Source organism: Leuresthes tenuis, unplaced genomic scaffold, assembly GCF_036924035.1.
Source record: "Leuresthes tenuis unplaced genomic scaffold, fLeuTen1.0.hap1 SCAF_19, whole genome shotgun sequence".
Lineage (NCBI taxonomy): Eukaryota > Metazoa > Chordata > Actinopteri > Atheriniformes > Atherinopsidae > Leuresthes > Leuresthes tenuis.
The window spans coordinates 2568984-2592435 of record NW_027325373.1 but is presented as its reverse complement, the minus strand read 5'-3'; the positions used below and the strand labels follow the sequence as shown (position 1 = coordinate 2592435).

Here is a 23452-nt window from a genome sequence, read left to right as displayed (position 1 = left end):
ATTAAAAGAAGATATTTCTACACGTGTAGCTTTATCCCGCTGTTGTAGTGTGAAAGTTCATGTTTGGGCTCAAACAAAAATCCATCTAAACTCAGACGCTGCGTCTCATTCGATTGGTTATGACAGAACTAAATGTGTTGGCTGTTCTGCAGACAAAGATAAAACTTTCAAAGACCATCATTAAATAACATTTCACATCAGTGGTGGCCAACAAGGATAAACTTACTAAAAAATAAGGCTTTCATCTAAAAAATCCTGAGTTAAACAACATTGTCAGTCACACGGGTGACCTCTAACCCCAGTAGCTGCGGTTGCTTCTTCGGTGAGTTTTTTTTGCATAGCGAACAGGGAGGCTGGGAGCGTTGGTCACTGGAGCAAAAGACCCCGTTTAAGTTGTCTGTAACCAAAGCTCCTCGTTTCATCTCTGGAACCCTGAGCCGCTTCGGGGCCTTTCTGTTCTTTCCCCAAAGAAAAAAGGTCCACTTCAGCTCGGAGCAGATGGAGGTCTGATGTTCGCCTTTCAGCTCAGATGTTTTCGGCCTCCCTCCGGGGGAACTCCCTGATGCTGTCCTGGGGTCCGTGGTGGGTCGTCTGGCGCCGTCGAATGCTTTGCCCGGACGAGATGAGGTCGGCGTAACCGCGGGAGTGCGAGAAGGCGTAGGCAGAACGACGGGAACGCCTGCCGCGCTGGAAGGCTGATGGTTCAGTCTTCTTCTTCTCCTCCTCCAGCTCCATCTCGTACTTCTTCCGGTTTCTCTGGATCTGGGGCATTATGGGAAAAAAAAGCAATAAAAAAGCTGTTTTATAGGACAGAATATTTAATCCATAGCAGTTTAAACAGTTCCATTTTAATGTTGGAGGATTTATTTCTGCTGCTTATCAAAAACATGTCAAACTGGGATAAATTAATGCTCCGTCTTCAGTGATAAAAAGCATCTAATGTTACTATGACAACAACCTACTACAGTTATCCTTTAACAAAAAGATGACACATTTTATATCGATAAATTTCAAGCACCAAATCTCCCATCTTTATAGGAGCCACGTTTTCTGTAACAGGCTGGAAATTGGGCCAGTGGCAGACAGCCAGGGGTCTCACCTTGTCTCCTTCGGAGGGCCAAATGGTTTTATAGAGGAACTGGATGCAGATGACGGGCAGCAGGCTGATGCCCACCGTCAGGAGGATGGTTAACCAGAGGTACGGCTGGCGCAGAGCGTTAGACGCTGCACCTACAAACGCACAATATACACACGTGAATACAGCCGCAAGGTGGCAAGAACCTGCATTTCCTTTCTTCTTCTTCTCCTCTGAAGTGAACACTGTCGCTGTGTCTGAAATCACTCCCTAACCACGATATAGTGACCACGCCATTTTGTAGTGGTGTCCGAATGTTTAGTGATTATTGATGTTCACTATGTCGTGCACTGAATGTATCCCACAATCCACTGCGACATGTAGTGAACATCCAGTGCTCACTAACCGAAGCAAGATATCCCATCATGCAACATTTCACCTTCACAGACAGTTGGGAGCGAGTAAAAGTTTTTTTTTTTTCGGTGAATTGCTCATAATTAGGCGTTGGATGAGTTGTGGAGCAGTACAACAGTCACAAAGCCAGTTTATTCCATTTTTATTTTATTACATATTTAAAAACAAGGCGATTTAAATGGCTTCCTACTTTCATTGTTGAAAAAGCGAACAGAATATAATTAAACATCCCTGTAGGTTACTGTAACCTGCTGTTACTGAAGAGCCAAGAGAATAAAACATGAAAATATGCTTAAATAGAAAACTAAATACGAAAATATAAATGACAGGACAGTAATCAAAAGCCTCGAATTTAACGAAAATGCAGTAGTAAAGGGAGAAGTATTGCGTGAGGCGACGTTAATGTGATACGTTTTAATTGTGCGACAGCGATGACGTCATTACCGGCGCCGAGAGTAGCGTCGAAAAGATTTTTCTGTTGAACTCAACATATAGTCCACTACATTTGGGCTACGTTGCTGCAGATGCAAGTGACCTGAATCAGATTTTGTAATGAATTAAATGCGACCGCAGTCCTAACAGCCAGGTAATTTAATGATGTCATTCTGACCCGCGCGGCACTGCTCCCGTCGATCGCCCCTCTGCCTGAAGCCTCGCAGCACCTCCTGGAGATAGTCTCCCTGGGTTTAGTTTAATATATATTCAGGCACGAGGACCTGCTGCACAGCTCTGCAGAAATCACGCACAATCAGCGCAAACGGAGGAAGTTTGACAGGTCTTTCATTACTTACATTATTATTAGTGTTGCTCTGCTCAGACTCGGGGGGGGACGTGCCCGTTTCCATAGCGATAGCGGCGCGCCAGAGAAATTTATATGATATAGATGACTTTTTTCAGCGTGAGAAATACCACGTGTGAGCGCGAGAACTTGTTGAAATGCTCGTGAGACTTGAGAGCCCTGATTTTTACAGTCCTGCAGTACCGGTTGCCGTTGCCATGGTCGCTAAACACCATCGGTGGCATGGCTATTGGTGTGATGTCATCAATGATAAACTGCGCATGCGGGTCACTTCAGGAGCTGTTCACACAGCAATCCGTAGAAAAGTTAATTGAATTTAAATTTAAAGAAGTAATGTTAACAGCCAAACCAAAAAAATCGGAATTATGCATTAAGACCTGCAGTCTGAACGTTATTTCCTCATGTAGGGAGTAAGAAATGAGTGAGTGATTTCAGACAAAACCTCTGACTTATGTTCCTGATGATATCCATCGTTGCAAAATCAATTTGAAACAACATAAAAGTCACGACACACAAGTATTCAATCTATGTTGAAGCCTAACATCGATCTTCACTAATGTAGAACAAATATTTTATGTCAAATAACTCAGAAAATCCTGAATAAGTGTCAAAGTCCGTGTGTGACGATCATAAAGCACTGACATTTTAGTAGTAAACCTCCTGCTCGTCAGTTTCTGACAGTGAACAAAGCAGCTGTGCAGCACCGAAGCTCCACATCTGTGCCGACAGTTTTCAGTACATCTTGAGTCGTATTACAAGCAGTAAAGCTGTGTTTTTACTGTGAGCAGATGTGTTCAGAGAGGAAAGTCTTCAGTCAGGGGTGCAAAAAAAAAAAATCTGCAATAGCCTAAATATGAAGAACGACACGGTTCAGGTCAATGAATTATCTACCGATTTCACACCAATACGAGACCTGTTGATCTCCCGTTAGCAGCTCAGCTAGCAGCTGACTCTGAGGTAGGTTGGAACATTACACACCGGGTCTGAAAAGCCTCTTAGGTGTGCTTTTGGGAAATGAAAAGCAGAAAAGACTCCCAGGAGGTAAAAGGGGAGAGACCAAGCAAAAAGAGCAACAGAGTGGAGCTCTCAGGGTGCAGCCACTGAAGCTCAGAGAAACCATCGTTTCTTCCACTGCTAAATATAAAGATAGTTTCAATAAGAGGAAACTCTTAGAAAGTTAGAAAGGCTGCCGACTAACCTGTGAAGGTGAAAATTGAGGGGAAGATGACATGGATCCCTGCGCTGTGGATGTCAAACATCATCCCAAAGTAGATGGCGATGCTGCCCAATACGGCAAAGCAGTTCACAAAGGTCCAGTAGGAGGTGTCCAGAGAGATCTGAGAGGCGAGATGTGAAGGGGACAGCAAAAACAAGCAGGTCAGCGACATAAGATCAAGTCGTTCAAGGCTTCTGCACCATCAGGAGCTTCAACCCTGTTCACAATTCTATGAAGATGTGACTCACCTGCAGGTTGACGGTAAAAATCAAGGACGAGGCGGTTACGACAGCGAGGGACTGATAGTCAGAGGGAGCTTCTCCGTCCTGCCCCATAGTCTGCAGGAACGAGCCGTACGGGATGAAGAAGATGATGAGCGACACGAAGATGCCGTGGAACAAGCTGATAAAGAAATTCCTGTAGTTAAACATGGTCCCCTTCTGGCCGGGCACATAGAGTTTGGGGAATTTTAGGCTCAGTCTGTCGTTCACGTCCTGAAGAGGGACAAGAAGGAGCCAGTTAACAAAGTTAAGCATCAGTTCATCCTTTCTTTCTTTTCATGGAGCCAAAACTAAATAGAACGGATTTTGAGATTGTTCTAAAATTAGAGGTTTGCTGTGATTGTTGGTTCCAGATTGAATGAGGAACGATCTCTAAACGAGCCTCTGATCTCTTCAGGCTACTTTTACCACTGGTTAAACTTTAATTTTACAGGACAGTTTCAGGCTTTTTGGATGTGAGGTTGTGTGAAGTACTTAAAGGTATGCAGCGGTCAGTGTTTTAAGAGTCAGGGAGGAGCTTCGGCTGTCCCCCATCCAAACGCATCCCCATGAGGCATTTGTTCATACAGATCCAAAAGTGTCGTGAGCGACGCTCACAACCCGCCGCTTCTACTTCTTCTGCCGCCGGAGGCGGCCAAAGGGGCGGGGCTTATATGTATAGCAACTAGCATATATATATATATAATAATCCATCCATACATCGGTTCCCTCTTTCCCCATGGATCGTACTCTGGGCCTTCTTTGTGTTTCTTTGCGTTTGCCGTTTCCCGCCTTTTTTCTGCCTTTTTGTTTCTTTGTGTTTGCCGTTTCCCGCCTTTTTTCACCTTTTTTCCTTTTTTGTGTTTCTTTGTGTTTGCGCTCTGCCATTTTCCGCCCTTTTCTGCTTTTTTCCACCTTTTTTTCCGCCTTCGGAATCCAGATCGGCCCAAATTGGCTGTCGTCGCGTCACTGCTCATTTGCATAAAGTTGAGCCTTTCTCAACTCTTGAAGCTCACAACGCCGGCCGCTCATCGACGCCAGCTTACATTGAAAATGAATGGCAGCTGGCCGCTCACAACGCTTTTGGTGTGAGCCCCCGGTTAGCATTGTTGGGCAGCTGACTTCTGGGCTTTACTTTTCCATAGATTAGAGGTTAGAAGCTTGGTGTGTGTGCTTTGAGGTTTTTTATTCATTTTTAATCGTCTCGCAGTTGGTATTTCGGGAATAGACCGTTTTAGATGGTAAATATTTGTTCTTCTGTGCCCCCCCCTATGCTGGTGTGCATACAGCTGGAACTGCTACTGCACTGCACAGGATACAAGAAGCTCCCAGTGACTCATTCAGTTTGGATTATTTGGTTACTGAAAATAGTTTGACATGATGTCACACGCTGGAATCGGACTCATGGATGTTCTTGCCAACATGCTCTCCATCATGTCCACTTTCCTTTTTCAGATTCCACCCCATCCTGTCACCTGACCCAGTATCTTGCATTCTTATTGGCCGTAGCTCCTCCCCATCCAGCTCGTTGCATAAGCCTAACACACTGCCTCAAAAATCACGTGTTCACACACAGCGATTGGTGACCTCTGAACTATTTCCCTCGGATCTCACTGCTTCCTCCCGGAGGTAAAACACTGAGGTGCATCACACAACCTCACTTACCATCTTTGTCATCTTTATCAATAATTTGCTCATCGTCAGGTTGGAGCCCCTAAAAACTGACCAACTTATCAGAAATCTAGACGTCAATAATGTAAACTATCTTAAATTTAGTGAATTTAAAACTGAATTTGGATTTTAATAAAACACAGGTGACAAACTACAGCTACAAAACAGCCTAAATACATGTTTATGCTAAATACTATGTTCCTGCCCTCCCTTATCCATCCTCCGTATCCATGACAACGGCAGTTTTTACCTGGTCAAGAAGTCCAACGAGTAGAACAGGTAAGCTGCTGTAAGCCAGATTGTAGAGAGTGATAAACCAGTCTTCATAAGCAATCTGCAGAAAGGAAAGTAATTATTCAGTGTAGGAAATGATGTGAGTAAAGAAATGCACGAAAAGGACGAATCTGCACGACATGAGCTTGATGGGAGCCCGACCCAACAGATGAGGCGCATCGAGAACAAAAACTGCCCGTCTTTACAGAGTTTTTGGGTTTCCCTGAGATGAACCGACAGTTTCAAAGATTCAGTGAGTGAGATGTAGTGATATTTAGCAGCTAAACAGTAGAACATGAAGCGAAACCTCTAATTTACCCTTTACTTCCCTACCTCCTCTATCTCTGCTCTTTATCTTTCTGCTCTTCCTTCTATGCCTGCACCCTATCTCTACTCTGTCCCCTCTGACAGAGTCGGACTCCTGGGTTCCTTCTATGTAGCTTATTGTTAGCTTTTTATAAAGCTGTTATATCTTCATTTGTAAGTCGCTTTGGATAAAAGCGTCTGATAAATACAGAAACATGAACCTTGGGTCGGCTGTAGTCTCTTAGAAGTCCCTTACAGCACTGTTGGTCCTCACTTGGTTCTCTCTGTTTGCTAAGCTTTAAACCACTCGATGAGGGGAAGGAAAAGCCCAAATAAATCACATAAATCCCTTGAAAACACTGCAAGTTCCTCATAAAGCGGCACTACTTGATGGAGTGGAAGAAACACACAGCTTGGATGAGACAAATACTTGGATTAAACCTCCCAGATTTGTTAAAAGCCGATGGTTTTCTCTGATGACGGGTGTGCACAAAAACTACATTTCAGGAAAATTGTAGGGTTTGTCTGTCTTTGTAGTTCAGTAAATCATTTCTATAAGTGATTAGAGACACTTTACTGATTGATTTGTGACGGGAACCAGTCGTTTAATGGCTTTTGCCCAATTCTGTGATTTTAAGGTGACCTCAGCTTGAGCTGAAGACCAGCTGAGTCGAGGCTTCCTTTATCGCTGGTTGCACCAAAGCTTGTGTTGTGTCTTCTGGTTGCAAATTTAACACTTGAAGCGAGACTGAAAACATGTAAACAAGTAAACGTAAACAATTTCACCATCCACTTCACAGAATGTAGGAAAAACCACAGCGGCTGCTCTAGAGCCGGAGTTCGGTTCATACTTTGGGGGTTACTATAACAACAAGGAGGAGGAAGAAGAAGTGGCACAGTGCCGCTGACCTGTGAGGAGTATCCACTGAAGAACGAGTACCAGAAATGGACCAGAGTAAAGGCGAAGTTCTTGAAGAAGAAGAAACGCAGGAACTTGCACATCCGGATGTAGGACCAGCGGCCGTGAACCAGCAGGAGGCGCTGCAGGTAGCGGAACTGAGCGAAGGCGTAGTCGCTAGACATGACGGCCTGCATGCCCTCCTGACCGCTGATGCCCACGCCGATATCTGCAGCTAGAGGGGCAGAGAGCGAGATCAGAGCGGGTTCACAGCAGCGATGAAACCAAGGAGAATTAGAATCAGCTTCATCCCCATTCTTACTCTTGATCATGTTGACATCATTCGCTCCGTCTCCGATGGACAGCGTCACAGCCTTCTTGTACTTCTTCACCAAACTCACCACGTTGGCCTTTTGTTTCGGGGTGACACGACAGCAGATGACCGACTCGCACTCGCAAGCCATGTCCACAAAGTCGACCTGTGGGGAAGAAAACTGCCGTTTCACATCGTGACGCCAACACAAGGCGCTGTGCAGCTTAAGGCTGGACATGTTCTGTTTACCTGTCTCATCTCCTTCTCCCAGTCGTCCATCGGTTGGCCATCTTGAGGGCTGCTGGGAGGAGGTCTCTTTCCCAGACGACGAAGACGAAGGCGGCGGCGCTTCTTCTTCTTTTCATAAAGAATCTCATTCTTTAAAAAATAAATAAATAAATTAATAAATAAATGAAAAAGCCATCTTGAATTTGAACAAAAGACCCTTTTAAAAAGGGGAACTCCGGTATTTTTAAACCTTATTTCTGGCATGAAATACGTTCATCTACTCACCGAGAACAGTTTGGTGAAAGTCGGCGTCCTTCGGAAGATATTTAGATAACTGGAGATCCATATAACGGAGTGAACGGGGCTTAGAGGATGCAGCCTCTAAATAAGGCATCATCTGTCTTTATTTCACCAATACTTTAAGAAGAATGAATGAATGAAAGTGTGCTATAGCTCGGTTAGCTCATGCCCCCCTGCAGCACAGCTCATTCACTCCGGTAAGAACGTCCATCTTACTCAAAGTCGTCGTTCACGTTGTCTAAATCTGATAAATATCCTGCCATGTTGCACAAAACTATCAGCAGCAAACTCTGTGTGAAGTTAGCCGACTGCCACAGAGCATGGAGTGAATAAACTGTGCTGCAGGGGGGCGTGTGGATGAAGTGGTCCCAGTAGAGTGCCTGTGTAGAAATCCCTCCGTTAGCTCTCCTATAGCTGCAAGTAGCCACATAACAGAGCTATGAGCTAACAGAGCTATAGCACACGTTCATTCATTCATTCTTCTTAAAGTATTGGTGAAATAAAGACAGATAAGGCCTTATTTAGAGGCTGCATCCTCTAAGCCCCGTTCTCTCCGTTATATGGATCTCCAGTTATCTAAATATCTTCCGAAGGACGCCGACATTCACCAAACTGTTCTCAGTGAGCAGATGAACGTATTTCATGCCAGAAATAAGGTCTCGGTTTAAGTAAGAAGACTGACTGCTTTCCTCGAACATCATAGATACTAAAAGTGAATCTGAAACCAAAGTTTGCTGCATTATTGGTGTAGAATGAATCTCACCAGCCATCCTCCAGTGATGACGAGGGCGTTTTTGCCGGAGCCGGTGAAGAAAGGCTCTGAAGGTTTCTTTTTGCGCCGAGAAGTTGAAGGAGGTTCATTTCTCCTGGTCGCCTGACGAATCCTCAGCTTCTCACTGCAGACACAGAAAACATGAAAGATTTCAGTTTGTTCGTCATTTATGCTCAAATAAACACTGGGATTTTAATTCAATCCTGGCTAAATTAAAACACTGGCTGACAAGGAGGAAGAAAGGGGAAAAATATGCTGCTTTGGGCGGCCGTGGTGAGAGTGGGTCGTCCAATAAACTGAAGGTTGGCGGTTCGATTCCCACTCTCACCGCTCAACGATTGGTGAACTGACAGCTGGAGGGGTGGCAGTCCACCTCCATGCCACGGCTGAGGTGCTCTTGAGCAAGGCACCGCACCCCCTTGCTCCCCGGGTGCTGTGATTGGCTGCTCCAGTGTGTGGCATCTGTCTCCATGTGTGTGTGCATGTGCGTGTGCATGTGCATGTGCGTGTGCATGTGCATGTGCATGTGCAACAGGTGCCAACCAGGATGGGTTAAATGCTGAGGAGCCATTTTGTGTCCACATGACAATAAAGTCTCTTAAAAAAAAAAGATTATTTTACTGGATTAAGCATTTAGAACTGGGATTTTAATCTGATACCTGCAAGGAATTATGAGTTTATAGTTTGTTAGTCTGTTAGTTTATTCAACCTTATGGCACACAGTCCATAAAAGTTTTAGTTTTTCAACGTACTCCAAGCAAATTCTGGAGGGAAAAACCCCCACAACGGCATTTCAGTCTTATCCGGGTTACAGAAGTCCACACAGGACAGAATGGATCTCCAGCTGAGTCACACATGTGGAAATGAGGCTTTATATGCACCGAACCGTTTCAATCTGAGGCGCTGAAATAAAGCGGTGCAGAAGAATATGTTTCTGCATTTAGCAGGATACGACGTCACAGCTAACAATGAGCTACGCAGAAGGAAACCAGCAGCCGGACTCTGTCAGAGGTGACAGAGTAGAGATAGAGTGCAGACAGAGGGAAGTCCAGGGCTTATGAGTAATAATCCTTTTTCTTTGGGAGTTAATAAAGCATCTTTCATGTCATCTGCACGGAGGAAGCTGTGTTTAATCAACTCACTTGACATCTTCTCCATAGTGGATCTCCATGTCGTCTGTCAGAAGTGAGCAGGAGAATCCGATGTTCTCTGCAGTCTCTGAGGAGAAATAAGAGGAAAACATTCTTGTAAAGTAGCTCGATTCGTTGGCTTCATCATTTCGGATCCACTCTGTACTCTGAGATGATTTTACCTTTCTTATCTCCAGTCAGGACCCAGATCTTGATGTCAGCCTTTGCCAGTTTAGCGATGGTCTCTGGAACTCCATCCTGTAGTTTATCCTCAATAGCAGTCGCTCCAATCAGCTAAAGTCAAGAAATTCAAATGTTTTTATGAACAAAAAGGAAAAATCACAAAAGCAACAACGAATATTTTCTTTATTCATTGATTAAACCTTTCAACTCAGAGCAGTTTTATTTAAAAAAAAAAGTTGTTTGTGCTTCTCTTTCCCAGTTACTGAAGTTTCCTCTTTGTTAAATTAACTTTCTGACAAACTAAAGTCAAATTACTGTCCACTCACCATCAGGTTGTTCTCGATCTGCTCGTACACGCGGTCGAGGGCGGCGTCTCTGTCGTACATGGCTACCTGGGCTTCTTTGTGAAGCCTGGACCAGGTCTCATACTCGCTTGCACTGATGTCTTTGTAACACAAACACAGCGTCCTCAAGGTCTCGTTAGCAAAAACCTTCAAAACACACACAAAAAGAATAAATACGTTATTACGTTCTGCACCAACACATAAAGGAGAATGAAACCGTGGGAGCTCACGTCCAAAGTTTCCTGGGTGGTGTCCTTGTGCTTGGAGTTGGGGGAAAGTCGCTCATAAATGACAGTGTCTGCTCCTTTACAGTACAGACGAATACGACCATCAGGAAACTTCACTGCAAGGCAAGAAAAGGTAGAAGGGTTTGAGGATTCGAGTTTCATCCATAAATCCTGGCTGCTGTCAGTTTAAAACTTTAAACATTAGGGCTCACAAAGCGCCAGCTTGAGCCAAGCAAAGCTAAAACTTAGCATCTTTACTGACTTTGATTGCTGTTAATTTACCTGGAGCTTTAAGCTATTTAACAATTCATTCATGGCAACATAATACAGGAAAAATCCTTCCGCGTAAAACAATTATAATGCATTTATACATTTTAAAATGGTTGTAACTTTAGAAGTAACTTTGTCTCCAAGAATATTAAAACTTATTTGACTGCAAGCTTTCGTGTGAATGTTCTGCAGCAATGAGTCACTCAGTGGGTCCACATGCTGAGATTAACTGGATTACAGCTACAGTTGGGTTCTGCTCCTTATCTGAGGGTAATTATCCTTGGATATATGGCGGTGAATGAATGGAATCACTGGCACAAAGCATGTCATACCCCGGTACGATAGGTGGCGCTGTCCCCATTTCAGCTATCGCTAATAGAGCCACTTCCTGTTGACGTCTTCACCGCCAACAACAACAAACTCAGGCATTCAGAAAGATGGCGAACGCAGAGCGAGATGAAGCTGCGTCCCTCTCCATCTGTGATGAGCTGGTTATGGCACAGACGATGCACAACGGCGCATTCTCCATCGCGTTGTTTCTTTCTTTCTGACGACAACAGGAATATCGTCTCCTTCCACTTCCGGGTGACGATCGCGGGAAAAAAAATCTGGAGCATGCGCAGAACGCTCGATCCGATCAACGGTCGTCTGCAGGCACGTTCGAGTTATCTCGGGGTTTTAATCCAATACTGGTCAGATTAATCTTGTTATATGAGCTGAATAACTCAGTTTTATTGTAATTTATCCATTAATCCGATGGCGCTCACTGACTGTAGCTGAGACAAAGTGACGTGGGCTGGGTCACAATAACAATCATTAGCACAGATTAGCTCATTCAAGCTGTAGAGCTGCTTTAGGGCTAAGAGAAAAATATTTTCTAATGAAAAAAAACTAAAAATGTACAACTTTGAACTTTTGGCTACTGGAATGGTTCCTGAACATATAAAAATAAATCAGTCAGTAACACCTTTCATTAGAAGATATTAGTCCGAAAAGACTGCGAGAGTCAGGAGATGAATCTGCTTAATCTGGTTAAGGCACAGACGATGCACAACGGCGCTCTTGGTTGCAATGATTAAGAAGGAAAGACGCCGCCGCTCGTCTCCTTCGACTCTGGGAAAAAATCTTGAGCATGTGCAGAACACGGAGTCCAATTCACCGTATAAAAAGCACCTTTAGTGCGACTATCAACAGTTATCTCGGGGCCTTAATCCAACTGCGAGGAATCCGGTCCAGTTTTTAGTCGGACTAAGGTGTCTACATGAACTTAGTAACTCGGTCTTATTGTAATTTAGCCAATAATCCGGTTCTTTTCAGTGCCAAATAACCCCGCTGAGTGTTTGTAGGTGAGTGGGATCATCCATCGGTTTGATATTGGCCCATATTTGGCCCAGATGCCAAACGGCATCTTAATAAACGTCTTCAGCTGATCCCTAACAGGAAAATGAATGCATGGGCTCAGTGTAGGCGACACAAATGAGGCTTTTTGGGTTTAACAAATGAGGGAAACATGCAAGTTCAACTAGAACTCAGTATAGCTGTCCATCAAACCCACATGAGCAGGACTGAAAGATAATATAAGGTTTAGTTTTCACACGCTACTTCGGCATTTTGGCTTAGTTCAATCCATACTGACACAGTCTAACATGCCATGTGTCGCTCATCTCATTTTATAAGCTGGTGAGGACCAGATATTTATTTCCTCTCCGGATAAACGACACCTGAGACCTAAAAGAGGGCGTGCAGCACTATGTGTGTGTGTGCGTGTGTGTGTGTCCGTACAGATGATAGACATGCGCTTGCGGTCCGAGTTGAAGTCCAGCAGCGCCAGCATTTCGTAGGTCTTCTCGTCCCCCATCTCCACGATGGTGATGGTGTCCTGCGTGCGGGACAGAAACACGAAGCCGAAGTTCCTGGCAGCCGTCACCAGGGCGCCTTCATCAGGAGACGCCGCCTGGTACACCAGCTCACCTGAGACGGGAGCAGAGGAGGACATTTTAAAAGCTGCTGCTGCCCTTTTCAGCCTTTTCTTAAGGTTTTCCCTTCTTTTTCCCCCAGTGAGTCAGTTAAACTAATCTAAAGTATTAAATGCACAACTACGGGCTGATTTTTGATGGATTTCATCTGGTTCATTACCGTCTTTGTTGTCCACCATGACGGTGTGGCACAGGGAGAGCAGCTTGAAGAACTCCAGGGCATCTTTGTCCTTCTTGGATCGGACATGTGCAACCAGGTAATGATCCATGAACTGGAACTTTTTGTCGGCGTGCCGGTTCCAGCTCCAGTCCACCGGCTGGGAGGCAACAAAAACGGTTTCATTGTTTCATTCCACTTCAGAACAAATGGAGCACATTTACAGCACGGGGGCGCCGCTTCTCATGGATTTGAGAAGGCTTCTGAAGTCCTGGTCTCGGCTGATAGCTTACCTTTCCTCGGTCTAGCGACACACCCTCCGCTGTCATTGGATCACCTGTGGGAGGGAAGCAGAAAATGACAAAGCTGCAGATCTACAATGATTTTTCATGGTTCTTCAGGATGACATCTGGTGTCTTTTTACTGGGTTCATACTCATTTTCTGCCCTTTATTTAAACAACCCGTTTGCTCTGCTCTGAACTTCCTTTTCCTTGCGTGGGTTTTCCCCAAAGAGCTCAATGCAGACTCGTTTTTCACGCCACACACAATGACGTCAGCACACGCCTTTGTGGACAACAAACACTTCTGTTCCTGTAAGCTCAACACAAACATGCCAGTAGATAAAATGATTAACCATCTAAAACTGGCTCACTGCCCAGGAGGGAAATTTGATATCTGAAATAACCTTTAAGATGCAGCATATTAAGGAAAGGAAAGGAAATATTCTATTCCACACGTGTTTTGAGAGGCTAAAACTGGCACAGACCTATAGATAATCAGTATCTTTTCACTGCTTTCCTTCCTGCGTCTTCTCAGGTTTAAGGAGACACTCGTTTGGCATCTTTTTAGTAACTAAATGGCTCCACTTGAACTTCTTTCATATGTTTAAGTCATATAAAGCACATCGGTACCGTATTTGCGTCCAGCAATGGTGCACTTCTTGAACTGCATAATGTTCTGCGTCAGAGTTCCCGTCTTGTCCGAGAAGATGTATTGGATCTGACCGAGCTGCTCGTTCAGGGTGGTGGTCCGAGCCTGTGTGGAGTTCATGAGCAAATTATCTCAGCACGAAGCCTCGGGTCATGTGACTAAAGACGGGCCAAACAACTCTAAACCATCTTTAAATCTCCAGCTCAAAGCTTATTAAAGAAAATCAATAAAAACTCTCCTTTGCGTTGAAAAGGCACTGATTTGGTGGTTTTAATTCTCCTCAGAACAATAATAAATAAATTTTTTTCTTTCAATCATACAACTTACCTTGGCTGGAGTGTCTTTTTCTGGGAAATACATCTGCAGGTCCCAGTTGATGAATTTACTCTGGCCCAGACGGATCACCTCCACGCTGCACACAAAGAAGACCAGAACCACTTTTACTCTGAACACTGCATCTCAGAGGCAGGAAACATCAGTTTTACTTCTAACTACAGACTGAATCCAGCTGACAAACTAGTTTGGAGGAGAGCGAACCAAAACTATCGCTCCTATTGCCGCTACGTTGTAAAAATTAGACACGGTTTAGCTCTAAAAACCATTTATTTCATCACAAATGCTTTGTTCTCCCTACAAATAAATCTACCGCAAAGCTGTTTTAGTTTAAACTACGTAACAAATAATTAAAATAACTAATTTACTGCAGAAAATTAAAGAAAAATAACCTTAAACCTTGTTTTTTTTGTGTGTTATCAGCATGAATTTACTTGCTTTAACTGTGGACTGATATGTGCCCTGCATGAAAACTGGTAGATCATAAGAGTTATAATGGCAGAAGAAAAAGAGAAATGGGGCAGTTTGTCTTATTTTCTTTAGAAACTAATACTACTAGTAATCATGCGTTATGAAGGGTCAAATTCCCCACTTTTTATGCGTAAAGATGAAGCGAGCAAAGCTAATTAATGGATTTACAGCCATCAAAACCTACTGGAAAACACTGTGTGAGGAGTGGGAAATAAATAAAGTCATCACAGCGCTACGGTCACTAAGAGAAAAGCTTTCCAAGGTGATCCATAGAAATCCAAAGATGGACGTCCTCTCGTGTAGAAACTTTCTTTTCCAGAGTGTTTAAATGTGATTTCAACCTGAACATTTCAAAATCATGGCACACAATGAAAACTACGGAGAGAAGAGCTGAAATAAACCCTCTGATTGGGTCAAACCTTTGTGCATCATTGTTAAACTTTCCAAGTATTGCCTTCTTTGCATGTCTGTTCATTTTAATATTTTCCATCATTGTCACAGCAGATTCTTAGAAACCAGCATTCAGTGAATGTGTTTGATTTGCTTAAAGCACACAAGACGAAACGCGTGACATCAGTATGCAAACCAACGCCGCAGTATTCCACGGTCAGCACCCGCTAAGCCTCATGAGGCAGTTTCACTGACCTGACATAAAGGGAAATGGGCACCATGGTGTTGAGGACAATGATGTAGCCCCAGAAGCTGAGGAAGCCTCTGTATGAGGCGCTCTGGTCTTTGCCGTCGTACAGATACCAGGCGTTGGCGCCAATTTCTTCATACCAGAAGCTGTGACCGATAGCCAGACCGGCCGAGACCAGGATGAGCAGCCCAAAGATCTATGGAGACAGACGCCAGGGTGACAATTTAAACCCGATTGTGCTTTAGTTAAGTCACTGGTTCAGTTCCAATAAATTAAACCACGTCACATTCATGCCTCTGCTGAGTCTGAACAATCATACACAGAAAAGAACCGATTACTCCGACTTACTGTATAAACCATGTAGTTCATCAGCTCATCAATTTTGGTCCTCTTGAACCTGGTTTTGCCACCGTTCCTCATAATTTTGGTGTCCGCTCCTAAAGAAAAATCGACTTTTGAGTCTAAATTTGTGCAATTCAGCTAAAAGGTATGACTAAAGAAAAGCTGCATCAACACTGAAAGAAGATGCAACAACTTCTCAGAGCTTTATTTCTTAATTTGAAGGCGTCTCACGCCGACCTGCGAAGATGACCAGCGCGTGACACCACTCCGTGTTCCTGATCTTGCAGCCTCGGAGAAGCATGTTGTCCAGTTCCAACGGGTAAAGCTCCCTGTTCCACAGCATCGTCCCTGTGAACTTGTCCAGACGGTTGTTTGGTTCCTCGCATTTGATCAGAGCTACAAAACGGAGGAGGTGACACAGGAAGGGCCGAGTTTAAAACACTAAAGACGGTTTGTGGGCAACATGAAACGGCTGAGAAAGCAGCTGAGATCCATCACTCCAGACCTGGATCCTTTAAGATCAGAACCAGGGGGTTAAAGTAATGCCAGATTCTGCTTAAAATTCATCGGCTGAAAACATTCATCAACGTTTAAGAAGTTTAAGAAGCCCACTTCTCTTGTGAATGGCTTCCATTATGAACAATTAGTGCAGTTTTGGTCATTCTATGGTGGAGTAATATGTTGCCATATTACAAATAATTGTACCGATGACTCTATCCCAACAAATCATTATTCAAAGTCGAGTTTAATTATCTACAATCTGTCATTTTAACAATGAAAGGAACTTTTTATCTTTACTCAGATGAGTCAGTGTGTGAGTTGATGTAATTAAACTGAAGTGTAGCGTCGTGACCCAGGCTAACCGTTAAACTCTGCCAGCTGCCGTTCTGCCTGCAGTCCCTCATCAGTCACTCGGAGCCCCATCTTAAACTTGAGGTTGGTCTCTCTGCGACAGGAAAGCAGAACACACAAGGCACTGAATCACGACTCCTGAAGAAAACACGCTTACCAGAGCTGGATTCAAGCACAGCTAGCGTATTTTCCAGGCTGTAAGTCACTTTTTTTTCATAGTTTGGCTGGTCCAGCTACTCATATATATCAAAATATACATAATTTAACATGTTATTAAATGGTAATTCATACTGACTGACATGAACCAAGGTGTAAACGCTGCTAGCAATGCTAACAAATGCTAACAAACAGCAATGCTGTTCTTGGTCTTGGATTTTGTGAAATAAATTTCTAAATAAGTGCGACTTATAGTCCGGAAAACAAGGTAATAAGTACTATTTCTCTGCATATTCAGGATAACTAGCAGCAACTGTTTGGCTCTGGGCAACAGGTTCAACATTCATCCTCTTACTGCAGACTTATTTGTTGACTTATTAACAGAAACCTTGAAGCAGTTAAGCTTTAACTGAGCCTTTTTTCAGTGGAGGGGTCTTACCCGTCGAGTTCAGCCGTCTCGACATAACACAGGCTGTTTGGGTTGGAGCTGGATAACAGCAGGATGTCAGCCTGAGGAGAGTCGACAGAAAAACATCACATTTTAATCAGACACACTTCACTTTAAAACCACTGGAGCTTCATGCTGATTCCTCTCTGATTTTGTATGAAATGTACTGTAAACACATGCAGCCTGAGTGCTCTGTGCACACGGCAGCAAGTCAATCTGTCAAATACATAATCGCATTCGGAGAGAGAGACGTTCTAAGAATTGTTCACCTCTAATTTAGTTCTAAGACCTGTCCTTCCCGAGGGGAACTGTTTCATTTTGCATTCCCACATGAGTCGGGGGGCCTCGACAGGGACTGATGTGACGCAGCCGTCTGCGACAGACGTGCTGCTTTAGCGCCACTCAGCAACAGAACAGAACCCGGGAAAAGTAAGGAGAGAAGGAAACAACAGCACCAAGAAGCTAACATGGAGAGCGAGGAGGCCACCGTGTTCATGGTCTGCATGGCGGTGATATTAATAATGGACGATCACACTCAGTGTCAGAGTGAGGCTGTTGATTAGAGCAGGAAGACATTTATTCACATTATTGCACCAGTTCAACCGGCCTGACTGTCCATCAAAACAGGAGGACAAATAATATTTAAGGAGGACAAATGACAACACTGGGCTGGATAGTGTAGTGGTATGATTGCCACCTTCCATGTGGGAGACCTGGGTTAAAATCTCCTGCATGAAAGGTATTACCTCCAGTAGGGGTCCTTAGGCAAGACCCCCTTACCCTAACTGCCTACCTGTAAGTCGCTTTGGATAAAAGCATCTGCTAAATGCATAAAAATAAACAACAGTTGATAAAACCATTTAGAACAGCATCTTTCGTGTGTTTCTGGCACATTGATGTTACATTTAAAAATCATATAAAACTAAAAAGTGTTTGATATGTAAGATGATAAAGCGCTCTTATTTTTCCATGTGAACATGTAGATTTCTGCATAATGTGTTTATTCCCCCCACCGGGGAGACAGGGTACCCCCTGCAATGAAGCACCAATCGGACAGAGACCTTCTAAGAACCGTCCACCTCTAATTTAGTTCTAAGACCTGCCCTTCCCCAGTGGAACTGTTTCATTTTGCATTCCCACATGAGTCGGGGGCCTCGACAGGGACTGATGTGACGCAGCCGTCTGCGACAGACGTGTTACTTTAGCGCCACTCAGCAACAAAACAGAACCCGGGAAAAGTAAGGAGAGAAGAAAACAGCAGCACCAAGAAGCTAACATGGAGAGCGAGGAGGCCACCGTGTTCACGGTCTGCATGGCGGTGATATTAATCATGGACGATCATATCAGGCGTCTAAGATGGAGGCTGGAAGAGCGCACAGCGAGAGTCAGGAGACGGAGAATCCAGCAGCGGGCGATACTTCTTCCTTTCATGGAGGAAAGAAGGAGAGCAGCGCGCCGCAGACAAAGGAGACGAAGTTTAACTTATTAAACAGGCGCCGGTTGGGTCCGTGTCGTATGAGGAAACATTTCAGACAAGGGGCGGAGCTACAGCCACCAAACACCTACGTCATGTTCCTGTGGAGCCCAGAAAAGACCCTGAAGGAGCTGAAATGGTTCCAGGAACTGAGGGCCGTGGTCCCTAGTTCCTGTATGTCCGAAAGTCCCTAAAAAGGTTCTAGGAACTGCAAAAGGTTCCTACAGTGGGAATGCGCCTAATGATTGCTGGGCAAGATGAGGTCATCGCTAAGATAAAGACAACTTGTGTAAGTCTGTCTCAGCTTCTCTTTGAATTTTGAATGTTGAGTTGCAGGCAGACTGATCAACATCATAGAAAGAAAGACACTCCGATTCTGCCAGTTCCTGACTGGTTACTGACACAAATCACATAACTGCAGGGTCTCTATCTTGAAATCAAGTGTTTTATATCCATATCTAAAATGAGCCTGAGAATAATCTGCAAGATTTCTACAAAACCTTAATGGTTACAGGAACTGAGGGCCGTGGTCCCTAGTTACTAGTTGTAAGAACTGTTCTAGGAACTGTTCCTAGTTCTAGGAACTGAGGGCCGTGGTCCCTAGTTCCTGTATGTCCGAATGCACGAAAGAAAATGGCCCTATTCCTGAAAAGGTTCTAGGAACTGCAAAAGGTTCCTACAGTGGGAATGCGCCTCATGACACCAAGGTTATGATCAAATACCTGCCTTTCCAAACACTTTCAGTACAGAAGACAGTTTCTCACTTCACGACTTTTTGCCGATGACCTTTTTGTTTATCTGACAGAAGTCTCTTACCAACACTTCTGTCAATCCTTCACCGACCTTTAAGCAAATGAAAACCACACAAACTGTCTGACCTCTTTTACCACGATATGAAGAAAAAGATAAAAGTCTCTGCTACATTCAAATTTTTTGATTAATGTGCTTCAGTCACACTTCAACGACAACAAAGCTAACAGATCGTTAGCTGTCCTGGAGCTACAACACTGCTCAGGGGTGCGTTATTAGCCAAGCTGTCGCGCTAGCTTGACCAAATGAGCTAATTTCACTTTGGATAAATCGTCATACCGGAATAAAGTCATTTTTCTTGAGACGAACCACATCTCCAACCTGGATGTTCATCCATTTCGACTCCTGAAACCTGAAACAGAAACAGTCCATCGGTCTTAATCCCATCAGCAAAAACTTCCGTTCATTATAGATCCAAAAAAAGAACTGTTCCAACCTGCCATCCAACAGGACATCGCACTTCCTGTTGTTGATCTCCTTGTCCATCCTGTGGCGTGCCTGCAGATAGAAGAAAGGAAAATGATGAGATCCTAATTTATCGTGCTTTATTTAATATATAATTTAATCTGTTTGCAAAAGGTTCTTGAAGCTGGAAACACGCTGAACATGTGGGTGAAATCTGAGCGACCCATTCATTGCAGATCTCAAAGTAATAGTCGAATCCATAGGATCTTGAACCTCACTGGATTGAAAAAACAAGTCTTACCAGATCGTCCACCAGGTCTTTGATGGCGGTGATTCCCAACACCACGACCAGAGGAACCAGCGTGGTGTACCAGGGCAGAGTGGAAATATCTGGAATGATCTAACGCGCACATTTGATGGAGATTATTAGCCCTTACTTTGCTTTTTAAAAAGACAGGCGTGACATTCTTTAGACATACCTGCAGGATGAGCAGAGCCAGGAAGTAGAGGTTGGCTGCTCTCTTAAACTGCTCGTACAGGTTCAGGGGGAGGAAGGTGAGGAAGTTGTACTTGTATGTCTTAATGCCATTTCCCTGAAGAGATAAAACAAAAAAAACACCACAAACGCAATGATGATGGCACATAGTACTGTAGAAGGATAATTCCACACCATTCTGGGATCATGAGGCTGAACAATACATTTAAACTGATTGGTTTTGTTGCAATGAAATGTCTTTCAAATGTCTTTCGGGGACTGGATAGTGTAGTGGTATGATGGCCATCTTTCATGTGAGAGACCTGGGTTCAAATCCCCTGAATTAAAGGCCCTGCCTCCAGTAGGGGTCCTTAGGCAAGACCCCTTTACCCTAACTGCCTACCAGTGTAAGTCACTTTGGATAAAAGCGTCTGCTAAATGCAGAAACATTTCAGACTAACTCTGTGTCCTGGCTGAAGCCGAGTTTGTAGAGACACGATAAGGTGTCAAAAGCTTCCACCTGCTTATAGTTTAATGTAGGACTCATATTTTGCATCTGTTTAAGTTGTTTGTTACGCCTTCCGCCCTCAGCTCCACTGGCTCGCTCCGGGTCTGTTAGTAAAGCTCGTCTCGACTGGACGATCAGGTTCCAGACTTCACAAAAAGACTGTTGACACCCAACGTCACAGACAGAAACACCAGCTGCTGAAAACCCGAGCCTCGCCACTCTGCCGGGGGGCGCACCTCACATGGTGCCGATCATCTTTCACATGAATAGTCGATTAACTTCACACAGGAGCCGCGGATTTACCCACAGAGCTGATCATCTAGTTTTACTCGTGTGGATGAGCCACATTCTTCACAACGTTTAAAACAAAGCGCAGAAAAACCCTATAAATAGCACGTTTAACAGAGTCTTTCACCAGTGGGTGAAGTGGACTGATGGCGTCCCTGTTATTTGCACAGGGTGTGTCGGCCACGCTTAGCTACATTCTGAGGGTTTGGTTCATATCAGGACCAACAACAAGCCAACTTACAGAGTATCTGCTCTTCTTTATGCACAGGAAGACTTTTTTCTGGAACTCTGGCAAATGGTGATAGGCTCGGTCGTTGGCCTTCACCTTCCAGCCCATCTCTGAAAAACACAATGATTAAAAAGATGTTTTTTAAAGCTTTCTGATAAGAATAAAAATCAAAGAATCTGCGTAGAGGAACATACCACTGGGCCTCGTTTCCACTGGGGGATGAGGGGCTTCTACAGTCTCCTCTGCTTCATCTTCAGAGCTCTCGTCCAATTCATCGTCCGTCTCATCATCACTGTACGGCATAACCTCATCATCGGGCCCCAGGGAGCCCTGGGAGTCTGCTCGCCTCCGGCTCATCTTAGCTCCTCAGGTATCTGGAGAAAGAGGCGATAAGCAGTAACATTTAATAACTCAACTCAAGCCTGCTCTGTGCATCGACTAACCAGGTGTCAGGGGTCGATCTTCACGTCTAAGCTCTGTTTTTAGCTTGTTTCACCGCAGTATAGATTGTGCTGTTGGTCATCGGTAAACCATGCAGGATCTTTTTTACTGACAGGCACAAATGTTTGGACAGATAATCATGGTTTCCCACCTTTCCCCATCACATGGTTCCACATCTTTGACTTTTAGTAACATTTCTTGACAACCACTGGATGGATTGAAAGATGAGCAGTTCATGCAGTCATGCATCATGTCTCAGTTTGAACTGAATTAAGGCTCGAATTTCAATGTGTCCCATCGACAAATTCCATCAAAACTCTTCTCATTTTCATTGTTCCCTCCATTCAGAAATGTCACAGTGAAGGAAGCAAAACTGGATAAGACGAGTGACGAGTTTTCAGAGTCAGTTTTCTGCTTTCCAACATGTTGGATCACGATAGCAAACCACAGGCCTCCCAACCACACAGCAACAGTGGATAAAAGCACCTGAAAGTATTACTTTTTAAATGAGGACTACTGTAAAATTGTGACTAGAATCTTTCTCATCACTTGATAACAGACCCACCATCATTTGGGACGCAGCATCGCCACACAGGCTCGCCAGCAATCAAATACCCTGCTACTGTGCATGTTTGTCAGTAATGCCGATTCATTACAAGGCCCCACCTTGTGAGATCGCTTCCTAAAATGCAACAGAAAAGCCGGGAGGGCAGTCGCGTTGTCAGCTGATAGCTGTGACAGTAACATCAGGTCGAACATGTTTTTAGCTTTCAAGAAAACTAAATATATCCCATAAGACAAAAACAACAAAGACACGGATGAATGGCAGGAATTTCAAACAGGTTTGGCTGCAGCTGATCAGCCAACTTAGGTCTGCCTGAATGTTTTACTGCAGGGATGTCAAACTGCGGTCCTGGAGGGCCGCTGTCCTGCAGATTTTAGCCGTTTCTCTGCTCCAACACACCTGATTCAGATCGATCCAGTCATGGCTGATGGACTACTGGTAGCTGTTTGTTAGCATTGTGAGCTAACCCAATGCAGCCAGACGGCCTTTTGTGTAAAAGATGTGTGCTTGGTGCTGCCTTTCCTCCTGTCATTGGTATTAAATCTTAATGTGTTTTACGTCAGGGCTGCCCTTTGTCACCGATTCTGTTCCTAACTTTTATGGACAGAATTTCTAGGCGCAGCCAGGGTGTTGAGGGTGTCCGATTTGGCGACCTCAGAATCGGGTCTCTGCTTTTTGCAGATGATGTGGTTCTGTTAGCGTCGTCAGGCCGTGACCTTCAGCTCTCACTGGAGCGATTCGCAGCCGAGTGTGAAGCGGCTGGGATGAGAATCAGCACCTCCAAATCCGAGACTATGGTTCTCAGCCGGAAAAGGGTGGAATGCTCTCTCCGGGTCGGGAATGAGATCCTTCCCCAGGTGGAGGAGTTCAAGTATCTCGGGGTCTTGTTCACGAGTGAGGGACGAATGGAGCGGGAGATTGACGGGCGGATCGGTGCGGCGTCTGCAGTGTTGCGGGCTCTGCACCGACCCGTCGTTGTGAAGAGGGAGCTGAGCCAGAAGGCGAAGCTCTCTACTTACTGGTCAATCTACGTTCCCATCCTCACCTATGGTCACGAGTTGTGGGTAGAGACCGAAAGAACGAGATCGCGAATACAAGCAGCCGAAATGGGTTTCCTCCGCAGGGTGTCTGGGCCTCCCTTAGAGATAGGGTGAGAAGCTCAGTCATCCAGGAGGGGCTCGGAGTAGAACCGCTGCTCCTCCGCATTGAGAGGAGTCAGATGAGGTGGCTCGGGCATCTGGTTAGGATGCCTCCTAGGCGCCTCCCTGGGGA

At 44.6% G+C, this 23452-nt stretch overlaps 1 protein-coding gene across 1 annotated transcript in view; it reads right to left on the bottom strand.

The window, feature by feature from the left end:
- Nucleotides 1-510: 510 nt before the first annotated feature.
- The window catches only part of atp8b1 (ATPase phospholipid transporting 8B1), a 33508-nt gene continuing 10566 nt past the window's right edge, over nt 511-23452 (bottom strand). Inside the window, exons 2-30 of the mRNA XM_072371492.1 lie at nt 21369-21548; nt 21187-21284; nt 20154-20267; nt 19976-20074; nt 19706-19767; nt 19549-19621; nt 16977-17047; nt 16393-16475; nt 15767-15925; nt 15536-15624; nt 15193-15383; nt 14071-14155; nt 13725-13848; nt 13106-13149; nt 12816-12972; nt 12462-12650; nt 10413-10525; nt 10165-10329; nt 9838-9949; nt 9668-9743; nt 8517-8649; nt 7475-7603; nt 7235-7391; nt 6924-7147; nt 5686-5769; nt 3753-3998; nt 3487-3625; nt 1100-1230; nt 511-762 (exon numbers count right to left, since the gene is read on the bottom strand). Of these exons, the coding sequence (XP_072227593.1) occupies nt 526-762; nt 1100-1230; nt 3487-3625; nt 3753-3998; nt 5686-5769; nt 6924-7147; nt 7235-7391; nt 7475-7603; nt 8517-8649; nt 9668-9743; nt 9838-9949; nt 10165-10329; nt 10413-10525; nt 12462-12650; nt 12816-12972; nt 13106-13149; nt 13725-13848; nt 14071-14155; nt 15193-15383; nt 15536-15624; nt 15767-15925; nt 16393-16475; nt 16977-17047; nt 19549-19621; nt 19706-19767; nt 19976-20074; nt 20154-20267; nt 21187-21284; nt 21369-21531 (3747 nt within the window). The 5' untranslated portion in view covers nt 21532-21548 and the 3' untranslated portion in view covers nt 511-525. The remainder of the gene's footprint in view (nt 763-1099; nt 1231-3486; nt 3626-3752; nt 3999-5685; nt 5770-6923; nt 7148-7234; nt 7392-7474; nt 7604-8516; nt 8650-9667; nt 9744-9837; nt 9950-10164; nt 10330-10412; nt 10526-12461; nt 12651-12815; nt 12973-13105; nt 13150-13724; nt 13849-14070; nt 14156-15192; nt 15384-15535; nt 15625-15766; nt 15926-16392; nt 16476-16976; nt 17048-19548; nt 19622-19705; nt 19768-19975; nt 20075-20153; nt 20268-21186; nt 21285-21368; nt 21549-23452) is intronic.